This window comes from Bubalus bubalis, chromosome 4 (assembly GCF_019923935.1).
Source record: "Bubalus bubalis isolate 160015118507 breed Murrah chromosome 4, NDDB_SH_1, whole genome shotgun sequence".
NCBI lineage: Eukaryota > Metazoa > Chordata > Mammalia > Artiodactyla > Bovidae > Bubalus > Bubalus bubalis.
Window position 1 is genome coordinate 18522699 of NC_059160.1, and position 17458 is coordinate 18540156.

General features: G+C 40.8%; 1 protein-coding gene and 1 long non-coding RNA gene across 2 annotated transcripts in view; one reads left to right on the forward strand and one right to left on the reverse strand.

The window, feature by feature from the left end:
- Positions 1-3497: 3497 nt before the first annotated feature.
- Positions 3498-8695, reverse strand: NANOG (Nanog homeobox). Its single transcript, XM_006069762.4, has 4 exons — positions 8383-8695; positions 5855-6117; positions 4611-4697; positions 3498-4465 (listed from the first exon to the last, which is right to left on the reverse strand). The coding sequence occupies exons 1-4, from the start codon at positions 8516-8518 to the stop codon at positions 4049-4051; spliced, it is 903 nt and encodes a 300-aa protein (XP_006069824.2). The 5' UTR covers positions 8519-8695; the 3' UTR covers positions 3498-4048.
- Positions 8696-8836: 141 nt separating this feature from the next.
- LOC123333198 overlaps positions 8837-17458 on the forward strand; it is a 32928-nt gene continuing 24306 nt past the window's right edge. Inside the window, exons 1-2 of the long non-coding RNA XR_006550376.2 lie at positions 8837-9006; positions 9225-9297. This is a non-coding gene — a long non-coding RNA (uncharacterized LOC123333198). The remainder of the gene's footprint in view (positions 9007-9224; positions 9298-17458) is intronic.

Sequence of the window (17458 nt, forward strand, 5' to 3'; positions counted from 1 at the left end):
TGCTTTCAGTCTGGTTTCACCTCAGCTTCACACCAAGGCATCTATTCAAATGCCTACATTTCGGTCTCCTCAGTCGGACTCACTTCCTGTGCCAGAAGCTTTTGTCGGCCCCAACTGCTTCTTTATTTAACAAATTCCCTTTATCTCCCACTTGAGGCGAGCTCCTTGGGCCCCGGGGGGCCAGCAGTGTTTACTAAGGGCCCTCCCCCTTTCCTGCCCCGTCTGGCGGTTGTCTGCCATTACCTTTGGGTCTCAGATCATGACTTCCCCACCGCCTCCCCCCAACCCTAGACACCAAGTTTTCTGAATAGCAGGATTATTCGTAACAGGATGAAATTTGTCCTTTACCCTGAGAATTGGGTGCTTGAAATTCAGTAAGCAAGGCCTCTACTCCTCCCACTCTTGGGCTTTGAATCCAGGCTGAGGAACTCAGAAGACCTAGGCAAATTCTCCTTCAGGCATGAACTCAAATGGAGAAGCAAGCTGAAAATCAAAACGAAGCGAAAATACAACGCAGTAAAATGACATTGGAAGTGACAGCCACCTCCTTTAGGGAGGAGGATGGAGAGAGCGAGATTTTCTAAAGAGAAGGGATGTGGAAAGATGGGAGAGGCTGGCAGGTGACTTAATCATCTTTTTTGCCTGTCTCCTTGTTATCAGTTCAGTTCAGTCGCTCAGTCGCGTCCGACTCTTTGCGACCCCATGAATTGCAGCACTCCAGGCCTCCCTGTCCATCACCAACTCCCAGAATTTACCCAAACTCATGTCCATCAAGTCGGTGATGCCATCCAGCCATCTCATCCTCTGTCGTCCCCTTCTTCTCCTGCCCCCAATCCCTCCCAGCATCAGATTCTTTTCCAATGAGTCAACTCTTCCCATGAGGTGGCCAAAGTACTGGAGTTTCAGCTTTAGCATCATTCCTTCCAAAGAACTCCCAGGGGTGATCTCCTTTAGGATGGACTGGTTGGATCGCCTTGCAGTCCAAGGGACTCTCAAGAGTCTTCTCCAACACCACAGTTCAAAACCATCGATTCTTTGGCGCTCAGCTTTCTTCACAGTCCAACTCTCACATCCATGCATGACCACTGGAAAAACCATAGCCTTGACTAAAGGGACCTTTGTTATACTAGTTTATATTCTTGGTAATCCTATGACCCAAGCCAAACACTTAAATGTCTTTAAATTGCTGTTGGTAATAGCAACATGATTTGTAATGGCAAATAACCAAAACAGAAGCAAATTAATGTATTTGCAATATGTATTGCACTATTTAGTATGTGTCAGTACAGCATTTAAATTCATTGATGTGGAGATTTTTTAGTTAGAAAAAATTATATGCAGAAAATGCATATAATTTATTTGGATAGGAAAAATGAGTTATGTTTATGTCACATGTATGCATGAAAATATCAGGAAAGATGTCAGAGTTAAAGTAACAATCTTTCTTTTTTAAGGAAGTGACAGTCACACTGAGATATTAGGAAACACCAAAAAACTTAAAAATCTTTCCCTGGTTCGACTAACTTGAATTTCACTCTTCATTAACAGAAATATTTTGAAAGAATATTTGAGGAAGAAACCACCTCAACATTAACTATGTTTAATAAGGAAAATAGGGACTCTGTTCTTGAATGTAGTTGTCAATTTTTATTAATTATCTAAATTATCTCAGATCTCTCAATTTTGATGTGCAGAGAGGCTGAAAAATGTCAAGTGGATAAAAGCCTTTCAGAAGAGAATGTATGGTATAATCCTCTTACAATGGAATAAGAGTCTATTAAAATCAACATATAGAAACCACCCATATTACATATACTAAAACACCTGTAGGAATGTATGCTATCTTGTTGATAGTTTACTAGACTCACTTCATTATGTATTTCTCTATTGCTTAGTTTTTAATGATTATTAGTCTTGCAGTCAAAAGCTCCAGTCTTTAAATGGATGAATGGCATTTCTGTAAAATGCCCGATTTTCAAAAGCAAGTAGTGATCATCAAAATTCCATCTATTTTCTGCTTCCCCCTTTTTCTCCAGTCTTACTCGCTTCCTTTCTTCTCCATTATCTAGCATCTTGCTTTAAACATAATAGGTGCTCCTATCCTTTCTGGCACTAATAAATCTTCCTAAATTAGCTGTTCCTTACCAATATATTCCCAATGTCTTATAGCTGCACTTAATCCAAAGCACAAAGTTGTAAAAAAACCTAACAATGGTTCATCTCAGTACAGGAAAAGTAAACTTGGTGTTTCCTGGGTTCTACCACTTTACTTTTAAATTGGAATATAACTGATTTACAACGTTGCGCTTCTGCTGTACAACATGAATAAGCATGTGTATACATACATCCCCTCCCTCTTGAGCCCCCTCCCACCCCCAATAACACTTTACAGTAACTATTTTCCCAAGTTTTCTGGGTTCTGGTTTATCATATAGTGCTTTTCTCAAAGCTGTCAGTTCATCTTGTGCACTTGTTTAGAGCCAAGAATTTTGTAAATGTTAAAGTGACTGATGATACAATCTATCAGTGCTTTCTATTTCCATCATCTACTCGGTTAAATATGCTGCTTGGCACAAAATCCACATATCTGCCAGTCAAAAAGAATGTTGCGTTCAACTGTGGTATTGGCAGAAATTTTCAGACTTCCTCTTTTAGTCAAATGTCTAAACTCATTGGGTTGGACAGTATGATAGATCAACATTGGAAAACTAGGGGAACCAAGAGGAAGATAAGAAAACCACTCTGGTTATTTCCACCAATGCTCTGTGGTAACCTAAATGGGAAGGAAATGCAAAAAAAAAAAAAAAAGTGGGGGGATATATATATGTATATATAGCTGATTTACCTTGCTAGTACAGGAAACTAGCACAACATTGTAAAGCAGCTATATCCCAATAAAAATTAATTTTAAAGAATCATTCTTAAGTTCACATAAAAAATAAAAGTAAACTGAACTCTAACAGTTGTTTCTGGCAGAAGAGCAGTCACAGAACCTGTCACTGGTTATAGGAGAGCTTCTAATTCCACCTCTTCCCCTCCTCCTTCATCTCCCTCCATTGCCCATCACTTAGCTTCTTTACAAACCTTTGCTCCAGATCTTCCAGATGTGGCATTCTTCCTTAACTGCAAACCACAGATTTTATTGTTTCAATACTATATACACTGAAAGGAAATAAGTTTGTTCAGGTTTAATTAATACATCACCTAATATTGTGTATCTGGTTACCTTTTTTTTACTCACTTCTAGTCTCCTGGATGCCTAGAGAAGATTAGTTTATTCCCTTCCATATCAAAAAACATTTCCATGTTGACCTCCCTGGTGGTCCAGTGGCTAAGACTGCGAGCTCCCAAGGCAGGGGGCCTTGGATTCAATCTCTGGTCAGGGGACTAGATCGCACATGCCGCAACTAAGACCCAACACAGCCAAAAAAAAAAATTTTCCATGTTTAGTCAAATTTTTAACTCTGAATCACTGCGTGAAATTGGTGAGAGACAACTAAATGTAAAATGGCTATTTTTTATTTGTACTTAAACAACAAACCAGCCAAACTGGTACTACTTACGATGTGGCAAAATACAAAATATCGTTCTCCAAAAAGTGATGAACAAATTAGGCATTGTAGTAAAATAGCTAAAAGGGGTGGTGGAAATCAGTAAAGCACTCTTCATCTTAAGGACTGAGACTCTTAACAAGTAAAGCCTCCCTATCCCAGAAAATATGAATAATCCTCATCATATGTCTTTGTACTTTTGCCCCCTGTGCTTAAAGTTAGATTCCAGATCCTAAAAGTATCCAAAATATTATATATTATATCCAAACTACTATAATCGCGTTATCTATAGCCAGACACCTTTTGTCATGTTGTACAATGCTTCTGAAACCTCTTATTGGACTCATTACCCTTCCCTCAAATTGACACAGAAGGTATAGTGAAAAGCAGCTTACTAAGGGGCAGTGGTACAGAATTCTAGAACGAGAAAAAAATCTAGAGAATACACAGTCTCTGCTCACATTAAGATCCCATACAGTAGCCGTCACAAATAGACTTTACAAATCTTCAGGCTGTATGTTGAGAGGGTAGTTTGGGAATAAATCAGTGATTTGCTGCTGGGGATTGAAATACTTGACAGCTTGCTGTATTACGTTATAATTTTCCCCAGCAGTTCCCAGGGTGGCCTCCAGATCACAGACGGGAGAATTCTGCTGGAGCTGGATCCCGGGCTGCAGGAATTCCTCCATGTAGTTGTTGAACTGATTGTTCCAAGGCTGGTTATTCCAGGCTTGGGGGCACCAGGCCTGACTGTTCCAGGAGTGGTTGCTCCAAGACTGACTGTTCCAGCTCTGGTTGCTCCACGTGGGGTTATTCCAGGTCTGGTTACCCAACATGGGCAGGTTTCCAGGAGAGTTCACCAAACACCCCTGGTGGTAGGAATAGAAGCCTGGGTATTCTGCCATTGCTGGGCCCTTTTGAAAAAAGAAGAATGGATTAACTGAAAAAGTACTTCTAAGTTCAGAATTGTCCGTGGTTGGGATTGCATGCTACAGCAATAGACAGAACTAAAACCTCTTGTTAGGAAAAAGCAGAAAAATTTAAGTTTTCTATCATTACCTGAGGCATGCCATTGCTATTTCTCGGCCAGTTGTTTTTCTGCCATTTCTTACATTTCATTCTCTGGTTCTGGAACCAGGTCTTCACCTGAGAAGGAAAAGATAACCGGAAAAAGTTTAAGATATTAGTAGGGACCTCCGATCTTCCAATGCAGGGGGCATGGGTTCAGTCCCTGGTCAGGGAGCTAAGATCCCGTGTGCTGCATGGCCAACCCCCCCCAAACCCACAAATAAATTTAAAAATAAAATATTAGTAATGCAGGATGTATCGATAGTAGGAACCAAAGAATATTAAGGTTTGGTTTTTTTTCTGATAGCTACAACTATCTCAAACTTGAAACAAAAATTCTAATTACCAGACTCTTAAATCCTGAATCTGGGTGAATTTCAAGCCTTTCAAGTCAGTTGGCTTTTTTAATAAACTTATGTTTAATAAACTTAACCAGTTAGATACACTGCAAGTATGGCTAGGAGGCTATGGCTATGAACTAGGAGGTTCACATTTAAATGTCTGCCCATACTGTTCATTAGTCACAGTTAAAAGTAACTTGTTTGCAATAATAAGCCCCCCTTCCATATTAGCACATTTACATTTAATATGATAATTGTATGTTAATTCAAGAATGATGAAACATACTTCACAAGGACAACTATACAAAAAGTTAAGATCATTTGATAGAGGACTTTTCCAAGTATGGTACCAGAGATAGAAAACCATTTGCCTGAATAAACTAGCCAATAAATATATGAAAAATGATTAACTTCATCAGTAATCAGATGTATACAGATAAAACATGCAACTTTAATTTTAATAAGAACCAGTGGTTGGCTAGGACTCTTCTAACTCAAGATGATAGAAGTGTGTTTTTCCTTTGTTTACCGGAAAATTGGAAACTTTTTCACAATTTTAGCTTAACATGGGAAATGGTTTAATAAATTATGACACATTTGCAATAGATATTTACTGAAAGAAAGATGGTCACAAAATACATTACAAAAAGATTCCATTTTCATTATTAAAAATTAACTTATTTGTAGAGGTGCATAAATATTCTTTTTTTTTTTTCCAAAAAATTTATCTTAGTTGTGTGGGATCTTAGTTGTGACATGTGGGAGGATCTAGTTCCCTGACCAAGAATCGAACCCAGGCCCCCTTCACTGGCAGTGCTGAGTCTGAGCCACTGGACCACCAGGGAAATCCCTTATTTTTTATTTCTTATTGCACAGACAACAAAACAACTGTACCTGCTTGTAGCTGAGGTTCAAGATGTTGGAAAGTTCTTGCATTTGCTGGAGACTGAGGTATTTCTGCCTCTGAAATCTGTCATTGAGCACACACAGCTGGGTCTGCGAGAACACAGTTCTAATCTTTTGTTTCTTGACCGGGACCGTCTCTTCCTTCTCTGTGCTCTCCTCCACAGACGGGGACAGTGGTTTCACTCTGGGGCTTGTGGAAGAATCAGGACTGTCCTGAATAAGCAGATCCATGGAGGAGGGAAGAGGAGAGACTGTTGGGAATAAAACAACACTTTTCTCTAAAACTTCAAATATTAAAAATGCATTGTTTTCAAAGCACTATTATAAGTCTTCAGAGCAAGATGGTAGGTAATAACTTTATTCTTAAGCGATCCTGAACACTCTACAAAGTTTTGCACAAAAAACATTTTACATGTAATAGACATGGTTAATATCATGTGTTGCTGGGAAGCAGTTTTGTTCAGTAGCTAAGTCCTGTCCAGACTCTGCGACCCTGTGGACTGCAGCTCACCAGTTTCCCCTGTCCTGGTGGGAAGCAATGGGGGACTCAAACCTCTTTGATAAAACAGATGATCCAGATTCTTGGGGACCCTATAGAATTAACAGTTTACTACCCAGTCTTAATACCAGGACTGTCAGAAAATGTGAATTCCAATAAACTCCTATTGCAACCCAGACCTTGGTTAGCTCTGTGGTCTCATTTCCAGGATTATCCCTTCCTCATAGTTTTTTTTTTTTTTTTTTTTTTGGTTTGGCGATTGGGCCAAGCTTATCATAGTTTTTTTTTTTTAATGAAATATGCTTACTGTGTAATATGTAAATCGCAGGTGTACAATATAGTTATTTACAATTTTTAAAGGTTATACTCCATGTATAATTATAAAATATTTGCTATCTTTCCCATGTTGTATATCTCATGGAGTTTTTCCATTGATTAATATGATGCAACAGACAAAAAATTTAGAAATAACAAAACAAGGTAACAGACAAAAATTGTCTAGCACAGGGCTTGACATATATTATTGACTTTGTAACTGAGAATTTATTTCCTGTATTAGATTTATTTGTACAGAGGTATTCCCAGTGCTCAACTCGAATTCTACCCTTGTCATGGAATAAATGGACAGGCCTTAAACAGCAACAATTCAAAAAAAAAAAAAAATCACAATTTCACAAGTAGGAAGGTCTTCAACTCAAGCCTAGAGGTGAGGAGTGTCTTAAAAATCATCTAGGATTTCCCTGGTGGTCCAGTGGTTAAGACTCTCTGCACTTCCAATGCAGGGTGCACGCTTCGATCCCTGGTTAAACAAAGATCCCACACAGCAAGGGGCTTGGTCTAACAAAAATTTTTTTTAATCATTTTTACAAACGTGCAGTTAGCTTGCTAGGAGGACATGCCCACTTGCTTGTATTAAGCACTGTGTTTTCAATCTGTGAAATTATAAAAGGATACTAACACAAAATTTAGGAAAATGGGGTTAACATTAAAATCCAACACTCAAATATCGCAGTTGGGACATCTTGCCTCAAATACAGCAATTATTTTAATTATTCCCTTCTCCACAACCGAGTTCTACAGTTGTAATCAAATAGTTCTTTGGCCGTCTTACACCATAAATGTTAAAAATCGCATTCCTGGGTAAATGGCTAGTGTTAACTTTTTTTTTAAAAAATGACTGCCAAATTGATTTCCCAAAAAGGTGGTGCTGTCTTTACAGTATCCTGAGCATCTCTTATATTCACAGTCACCAGTTAGAAGCTTAAGTACTAGAGCATAGCTTTTGAAGCCAATTCACAGTTACCAGTTAGAAGCTTAAGTACTAGAGCATAGATTTTGAAGCCAAACTGGATTTCAGACCTGAACTCTTAACCACTTAGGCAGCCTATTAAACCTTCTGGAATCATTCACCATAAAGTGAGGTGAACACTTATTTCCCCTGGATTTAGGAGACCTGAGCATACCAGGTGCTTACAAACTACCCAGTAATATCCAGACATCCAGAGGTTAGGAGAAGACACAACCGCTACTTGTATAGTAGAAAGGTGAAATATTTCCAAAAGGTGCGTTTCGGATCATTAACGATGCCATTTCTAGCACACCTTGAATAGACAGACCGAAAAGGTGATGCTCACCCGTACCAAGCGGTGATGTTCCTATTTCTGGCTTAGCAGTAACATTTACTGTTACCGGGTGCTCCGCATGATGCTAAGATTTTACACATCAGTGTATCACATTGCATTTGCCTATGCACCTAAACTCTCAAACACACCGTATACATTTGAACTGCTCCTCCCGGGTCCCCAGTCTCTCGGTCCACAGATCCTGACGCCTGAGACACCGGGGAAAGCGCACGACCCCATCAGATTATAGTGGGAAAAGAGGTGTGGAGAGGATTAACAGATAATGACACCTGCTTATATTGATGGGCTCAAGAGGGAGACAAATGACCTTCAGTCCCTTCTTTCTCTTTCCCTGAAGGAACTTTTAGCCCTTCAAGGGTTCGGTATTTTCTTACCAGTGTCCGTGTCGAGGGTGTCAGCAGATGACGTTTGCAAGGACGCGTAACTTTCTTCAGGCATGGGTGAAGATTCCCTAGAGTTGGATGCTTCGGGGCCAAGCAGGCTTTGGGGACAAGCTGGGCCCACACTCATGTTGCTGAGTTGAAGGAGAAGGAAAAAAGCCTAAGAGGTAGATGCTAGGAAAAGTCCAGGCTGAAGAATCGAGGTAGAAGAAACTTAGAGAAAGGTGAAGATCTCCGGGTGTGAAAGTATTTATTTAAAAAAGACGGAATGAAAGGAGTCACCTGTAAGATAAGAGCCAACCAGTCCAATCTAGGAAAATGAAAATAAATAGAGGCTCTACATTTATAAGTAAGGCTCAACCATACTTGGCCCCGCCCCTCCTGGCAACCCCACGCCCACACACACCCTTGCGAATTCCCAGTTAATCCCGTCTGCCAGTCTCACCAAGGCCATTGTAATGCAAAAGAGAGTTGCAGAGTAACCCAGACCCAGTGGGGAACTGGGAAACTAGGACCTCGGAAATGGGAAACACAATGAACCCAGCAATGAGATACTCCTAGCTTCACCTTCTTTCCATCTTTTAAAAGTCAAAGATGCACCTCCTGTGGCCACCTAAGGTGATTGAAACTCTCACTAGGACAATTAATTCCTTTGACTCGAGCCTCCCTTAGGGTCTCGAAATCAGGCTAGTTTATGGCAAAAACTGCAACTAACTCCATTTTCCTCTTTGGTTCACTCTAAGGTCACAGTAAAATGTTAAGGCATCTGCTGATGTTAAAAAATTGTACTTGTTTTCAACCCCCACCTAACTTCTGTCTTGGTTTTTGGCTTTCAGGAAAACCACCAAGTCTTTTCAGCAGGCAAAAGCCAGAGGAAAGGACCTGCAGACCTAGGATCCTGGGAGCCTGGTTAGTCATCATACATAAACCATTACTGTGGAGGTTTTTAAAACCACATAAACACATAAGTGCTTGGCTTAGCCACTTTACTACGTCTCAGTTTCCTCATCTACAAATAAGGGCAAAAGTACCTTATCTGTACCTTCTCTGTGTTATTGTAAGAATCAAGGAAAGTAAAATGCTCATAACATTTGACATGTTCGTGATCTATACCCATGGCTGTTAATAGAAATTCTTTCAGGACCCTATGCCTATGACCTCTAAGTCTGACAATACTTGATGAGATTTTTGTTCTAATCCAGTGAACATGAAATCTAACATTGCATGATAGAATGAAAGCACCACTTTCTTTACCTGGTACATTACTAGATATAAAATAATAAAATTTATTGACCTGTGAAAAGAAAAGTGAAAGTGTTCCTCGCTCAGTCCTGTCCCACTCTGTGCGACCCCAGGGACTGTAGCCTGTCAGGCTCCTCTGTCCATGGGATTTCCCAGGCAAGAATACTGGAGTGGATTGCCATTCCCTTCTCCAGGGGATCTTTCCAACCCAGGTATGGAACCTGGGTCTCCTGTGTCTCCTGCATTGGAAACAAGAAGAAAAAGAACATTCTCTAGGCAATTGATATTCTTGGAATAGACTTGCCAGAGCAAATGTGATAGATTTATTTGAGAACCAACATTTGCCCTCCTGACTATTTCTCCTTCCTAAGCAGTCATCTTTATCTTGCCTTCTTTTGCTTCTTCTGGCTCTTTCTTTGAATAGCTTTTCCTTCTCCAGCATGGAAATCCTGTCTGGTCCTTAAACCCCACACCATCCTCTTTCTTCTTCTTCTTTTGGTTTATTTCCCAAAGGAACCGTTTTTAGAGTTGAATTCCGCACTAACATATTTATGGACAAAAGATAAACATTTGCGCCTTCAATTTTCCTCCACATTCCCAAATTCAACATTCAAGAATCTTAAGATTTCTTCATTTCCCACCTCCCAATTCTAAAAGTAAACCCTTGGCAAATTCCAATTATATGTTTTTCTAAAATACAATTCTTGACGGATCCTCCCATCCACTTTGCCGCTCAGGTCTCCACCTGCTGGCTTAGTGCCCACGCCAGCTGAGTTTGACTCACAATACAAAGATGCTGACTTGCAAGAGTAGGATCATTGCCGGGTCCAAACAAGGGGATGAAATTCTGTGTAATATTTGTCTTCTTGGACCACCATCCTGGAGGGGAAAAGAGTCTAGAAGAGAGTCCTCAAGGAGAGGGTGGGTGGAATACATTGTGTTTCAGGTATAGAACCTCTGTCTCATTAGAAACAGAAGATGATTTCTTAAAAAAAAAAAAAAAAAAAAAAGGAATGTCAGGGACTTCCCTAGCAGTCCAGTGTTTAAGATTGTGTGCTTCCACTGCAGGGGGCATGGGTTCCATCCCCGGTCAGGGAAATGAGATCCCAAATGCCCTGCAGCACGGCCAAAGCAGGGAGGGGGAGAATGTGAGGTGATGTATGTTAACTAAACTTATTGTGGTGATCATTTTGCAACGCATCGGTCAGTCAGTTCAGTCACTCAGTCGTGTCCGACTCTGTGCAACCCCATGAGCTGCAGCACGCCAGGCCTCCCTGTCCAACACCAATTCCCAGAGCCCACTCAAACTCATGTGCATTGAGTTAGTGATGTATTTGCAACACATACGTATATCAAATTATTACATTGTACACCTTGAACTAATACGATATTGTATTAATATATCAATTACATTTCAACAAAAAGGGGAAAATAAGTTTAAATGGGGGAAAAACTAGACTTCCAGGCTCTCAATTAGGACTGTTTGGTAGTTGGGGGCAGTCAAGGCCACCAGGTACATTGGTTTGCCTGCAGCTCTCTAAACTGCTGGTATGGGAAGTTTTGTTCTTAGCTGGTGGGGGTCTTTGCATGAAAGCCTGAGATGAATTCACCCCATCCCCCTACCTGTGTCCCATTGTGTCTAAAGGAAGAGCCTCCGGAGAGAAAGACCAAAGGGCAGGGGGCTGGTAGCTGGAAGGTAGGCTTATTACATTCCTTGACCTGGAAAGCAATTTGAATGAGGCTGAGAATGCCTTGTAAGCTGTCAGAGACTGTGGGTTTGTTGGGGTGGGCTGTGTGGGTGGAGGAGGGGTATGTGATAATGTGCTGGAGTCCAGAGCCCCAAATGCAAAAATGAGTCAGTGAAATCATGATTTTAAATTTGATGAAAAATAAATAAATAAATAAATTTGATGATTCTAAGAGCAACATCTGGGAAAGAGAAGAAAAAAAAGCTAAATACTAAAAAGGAAAACTATTTTACGGCTATGATTTATTCCTTATTTATAGACAAGAAGTGCACTTTGTGGGACTTCCCTGATGGTCCAGTGGCTAAGACTTAACACTCCCAATGCAGGAGGTCTGAGTTCAATCCCTGGTCAGAGAACTAATACCAAATGCTGCAAATTAAGACCTGGCGCAGCTCATAAAATAAATCTTTAAAAAAAGAAAGAAAGAAATGTACTTTGGGCTACACAGTCTTTTAGGAGAGCTGGCCCTGTTAACTTTTCATTGGGTTTTGTTGATTTGTCAAAGATAAGGGAATGGCAACCCACTCCGATATTCTTGCCTGGGAAATCCCATGAACAGAGGAGCCTGGTGGGCTACAGTCCATGGGGTCGCAAAAGAGTCGAATACGACTGAGTGACTAACGCTAACAGTCATCACAGTATTTTTTTTTTTTAATATATTTGTTTTAGTTATTTGGCTGCGGCGGGTTTTAGTTGCGGCATGTGGGATCTAGTTCCCTGACCAGAGATTGAACTCCCAGCCCCCTGCACTGGGAGTGTGGAGTCTTAGCCACTGGACCACCAAGGAAGTTCCATCACAAGTGTTAATACAAACTTTACCTCCCCTCAAATCTCAGGTATGGCATCTACAGCAAATGTGGAATTATTAAATGTACTGTTGATTTATTAGTCGTGGAACTATTGAATTTATTATTGATATATCATTGCTTTTAGGCTCCACCCCTTTGTCTACTTGAGTTTGCTTGAGTATGTCCAAACTGGTAGGCATTCACTTATTATTATTATTTTTTTAATTCTCATGTAAGTTTTTGCTACTATTTCTTTCCTCTTCACATTGTTTCACTCTGCCTAATAAACCCATTCCATTAGTAACAGTTTCTTGTCAGTGTACATACCTGTGTGTATACATTTAGTGATTTAACAGTTGATTGGCCAGGAAATATTTATTTGTTGCTGTTTCAGCTCATAGTAAAAGAGATACCTACCACGAGCCTGAGAGGAGACGAATAAGTAAATATCATCTCTACTTTTGAGGATCTAACCATTTCATAGAGTAGATCAAATGTGTGATAAATATTGAAAACAAACCAACCAAACAGCACCAGGATGTATACAAGAGATACTGGGGGTGAATAAACAAGGAAGGTAGAGTCGAGGAAGGGAGTCAGAGAAGACTTCTTGGAGGAGACTTAAGAACTCAACTTCCTGAGTTGAGGTGGGAAAATGTTGAGAGATTAAGGAAGGGAATTCCAGAAATAAACAATTTGGGCAAGGCATTAGGGAAAATGATGGATTCCAGTACAGTCACTTAACATGGCTCAGAAGCAGGGTGCAGTGGAAGGGGTTGTGAGAGAAAATGACTGGAATTCATCTATAGTGAGCTCTATTTTTTTGTCCTCTGAGGCATTTTATTTGCACACATATGTATTGTTGTTGTTCAGTCACTAAGTTGTGTCTAACTCTTTGTGACCCCATGGACTGCAGCACACCAGGCCTCCCTCTCCCTCACCATCTCCTGGAGTTTGCCCAAGTTCATGTCCATGGAATCAGTGATGCTATCCAACTATCTCATCCTCCGCCACCCTCTTCTCCTTTTGCCTTCCATCTTTCCCAGCATCAGGGTCTTTTCCAATGAGTCAGCTGTATTGTATTAAATGTATATTATATCCCTAGACAAAGAGTCCAAGAATTTTCCCTCCTATGTGTTTTCATCTTATTTCTTTATGGTCCATGATGCCTGCTGAGGTCGTCAGTACAATGAAACCAAACCAACAGGACAAGAGCAGTTTATTCTGCTGTTTTTCCAGATCTTTCACATCCAATCTGGGGCTGATCACGCCACACTTATTTAGCCTGCCTGTGAGGTTCACAACAGTTTTCCCAGCCTTGTGGTCATCAATGATTTCAAATTCTCCAGTGTAACCATGCTTCACCATCACAGTTAGAAACACGACAAAGACTTTGGAGCACACCCTGGTGTTTGCCTCTCTTTTAAGCATTGTTGATACTCTTGAGAGCATCAGCCAGGACATGCGTGGGCACAGTTAAGGCGACATGGGAAGATGGCAGAAAGAGTATAAGTGAGCTCTTGCTATGTATAAGGCACTATTGTGTCTGTGTTGTAGGCACCTTAATTAGCATCTAGCTCAGCATCTGATGTGCAGTATATGCTCGAGCTTTGTGCTTTTAATAAATAAATACAGATGGGGATGTTTAATAGGTCTTTGGAAATGAGAGTTGAGAAAACTAAGAGGTAAAAAGTGATCACAGGAATAGTAAAAACAAAACAAAACAAAACAAAACAAAACTGAGTTTTGAATTAAATCCCCTCCTCTTATTAGTTTGCACTTTCCTGGTGGTCCTCTTACTAACCTGGTGATTCTGTCTCCTTTCTGGTTCTTCCTTACTCCTATATCTAAAAATTAGAGTGTACCCAAGTTTAGTTCTCTGGCTTCCCTGGTGGCTCAGACAGGAAAGAAACCTCCTGCAATGCCGGAGACTGGGTTCGATCCTTGGGTTGGGAAGATCCCCTGGAGGAGGGCATGGCAACTCACTCCAGTTATTCTTGCCTGCAGAATCCGCATAGACAGAGGAACTTGGTGGGCTACAGTCCATGGGGTTGCAAAGAGTTGGACACAACCGAAAGACTAAGCAAAGCACACAGCAAGTTTAGTTCTCAAACCTCTACCTATAGTCACCGCCTTAGTTATCTCAGCCTATCTTATAACTTTATTTTTTTTTTGGTCACATGGCTTGTGGGATCTTAGTTCACTCAGTAGGGACTGAACACTCACCCTCGGCAGTGAAAGTGTGCAGTCTTAACCACTGGACTGCCAGATAATTCTATCTTATGACTTTAAATACCATCTATATGCTTTTGTTTTTCACATGTATGTCTTTATCCCAGATCTGTTTCTGAGACTTAAGTCTCTTATCTATATAACTCCCTACTTAACCTCTCCACTTGAATTTCTAGTAGGCATCACAATATTAATATTTCCCAAACCAACCTCTCAATGTTCTTTCCTACACAGGCTCCTCCTACAGTCTTCTCCATCTTGGTATATGAGTATTCCATCCTTCTGGTTGCTCAGGGAAAAATTCTAAAGCCATCTTTGTTGACGAATGCCATCAAAATTTAGCAGAATCCAATTTGTTGTTGTTTAGTCATTAAGTCATGTCTGACCCTTTGGACTGTAGCCTGCCAGCTCGTCTGTCTGTGGGATTTCTCAGGCAAAAATACTGCAGTGGGTAGCCATTTCCTTCTCCAGAGATCTTTGTGAACCAGCCCAGAATCCAATTATTTCTTTCTTTTAATTTTTTTTCTCTCCATGTTTCCTTTTTCCACTGTTTTTGATCATCATATAGACTAGGGCATAGAAAATCAATGGATAGCAAGAAATGGTTATTTTTTTAAATAAAGAACATGTATTTATTTTGTTACTGTTCATGTCACAAGAGAGCTGGGGGCTTGAAATTACCTGTGTCCTGTGTCCTCTGGGAAAAGAGAAAGCTCAGGGTTTTCTTTGGTGGCTCAGTGGTAAAGAATCTGCCTGCCAATGCAGGAGACATAAGTTTGTTCCCTGATCCAGGAAGATCCCACGTGCCAAGGAGCAACTAATCCGGTGCACCACAACTACTGAGCCTGTGCTCTAGAGCCCCAGGAACCGCATCTACTGAATTTCAGCCCATGCACACTAGAGCCTGTGCTCCACAACAAGAGAAGCCACCACATGAGAAGCTTGAGCACCACAGCTAGAGAGTAGCCCGCCTTGCCGCAATTAGAGAAAGCCTGTACAGCTACTGAGACCCAGCAAAGACAGAAATAAATCCTTTTTTTTAAAAAAAAGAGAGACAGGGGGCTGCACTTGACCTTTTCTAAGTATCTCCAAGGCTACGGCCCTCACCAAACCACCATCTAGATTGCTTGGATTATTCCAGTAGCCTCTCAACTTTGAAAAAAAATTTTTAAAGACATATCATGTGAAGCTATTCCTTTGCTCACAGCCCTCCTTTAGTTTTCGCACATTCAGAGTAACAAGTCAGTACACTGAATTACAGAAGGCCTCTTCTGGCCGAGTACTTGACTTCTGTCTTGGGTCCTTGTGTTTTCTCCATGAAGCCGGCCTCCCTGCTGATCCTGGAATGAGCTAGGAAAGCTCTAGATCAGGGCTTTTGTGTCCTTACTTTTCTCTCTGATCAGTTCCCTGCCCTTCCCTGCCCCCGCAGAATTACAACCAACTTGATCTCTCCCTTTAAATCTTTAATTTTCCTCTTCAGTAATGCCTCCTATTCCCAGTCCTTCTCTACTTTTCTTCTTAGCACTTATCATCATGTTGCATAATATATATTTTTTCTATCTATTCTATCCATCTATCACCATCTTCTGTTCCCCACTACCACTAAAAGATAAATTCTGTTAGGGCATTATTTTAATTTTTGTCTGTTTCATTTAGTGTAGTATTTCCAGCCCTAGAAGAGTGTGGTCCATAAGGCAGCATCATCAGTATTTCTTGGGAGTTGTTAGGGACATAAGTGGATGGCCTTTACCACAGAATTGCTGAATAAGAGTCTCTGGTGGGGGTGACTGGAATCTGTAAATCTATGTTTAAAAGTTCTTCAGGTGAATCTTTGACAAGTGATTGAGAATTTCTGTTATAGAACAGTCATGGGCAATAGTAGGGATGCTCTCAATCATTGTTTGTTGATGAAGGAATGGGTTTCAAAAGATCTAGAACTTTGTAAGCAAATAGAAGGTAGAAGCCATTTCCCACATTTAAATATTAAATTGCACTTCAATGTGAAATACAAAATAGTGCTTAAAAACAACAACAACAACAATGCTCTTGGCCTCAGGTTCCCTAGAATGAATTCAGTGAGCCTGGGACTCTTCCGAAAGAGCTGACTTTAATTTGCAACAAATTAGCTCTTTCTAGGTCCTCTGCTGCTGCTGCTAAGATGCTTCAGTCATGTCTGACTCTGTTGCGACCCCATAGCCGGCAGCCCACCGCCGTCCCTGGAATTCTCCAGGCAAGAGTACTGGAGTGGGTTGCCATTGTCTTCTCTGCTAGGTCCTCTGAGAGATAGTTAACTCTTAAATTGCTTGTGTTGTAAGAAAATAACCACACAACCACCCAAACTGCCATTTCAGAGGCTACTAATGGAATTTCACAGTATGTTCTCCACTGACTTTTGCCTGTTATAACTATAAGAGCATTCACACACTTTTATCCACCTGCAAAGAAGCTTCTTACTTACTTAGTACAATATGATAAGCCCTCAAAATGTACCTGGCATCCAACTTTAGTAAGTTACTCATGGCCAATTTTGTTTCATCAGTGACCTTACCATGAGTACAAGCTTGGACATCCAATAAAAGATTCACCTAACAGGAAAATAGGTGACACGTCACTGACACCTTTTTCCAACATCTGAACCTTAATATAATTAATACTAACTCTTGTGATCATTTTATCTCCTGATACTTCACCAGTCTGTCCCTTGGATGTTCGGTGTTCTTGTTGTTTGGTGGCTAGGTCTTGTCCGACCCTTTGGGATCCCATGGACTGTAGCCCACCAGGGTCCCTGTCCATGGGATTTTCCAGGCAAGAATTCTGGACTGGGTTGCTGTTTCCTTCTGGAGGGCATCTTCCTGACCCAGGGATAGAAGCCCCATCTTCTGCTTGACAGGTGGATTCTTTATCACTGAGCCACCTGGGAAGCCTGTATGTTCAGTACCACCCCCTTTACCCTCATTCAGGCATCATCTCTTGCCCAGACCTCCACAGACTTCCACTTAACCTTATATAGGCAGAACCCACTGTGTGCCAGAAAGATTGACCTTCAAATCAACCATATTA

What these genes read in the sequence shown, in the direction of transcription:
- NANOG (XM_006069762.4), bottom strand. Translation starts at nt 8,518, where the DNA reads ATGAGTGTGGGCCCAGCTTGTCCCCAAAGCCTGCTTGGCCCCGAAGCA. An exon ending in TGAACCTCAGCTACAAGCAG is followed by an intron (nt 4,698 to 5,854) that starts GTACAGTTGTTT and finishes TTTCCTTCTCAG; the next exon opens with GTGAAGACCTGGTTCCAGAA. An exon ending in ATAGCAATGGCATGCCTCAG is followed by an intron (nt 4,466 to 4,610) that starts GTAATGATAGAA and finishes TTTTTTCAAAAG; the next exon opens with GGCCCAGCAATGGCAGAATA.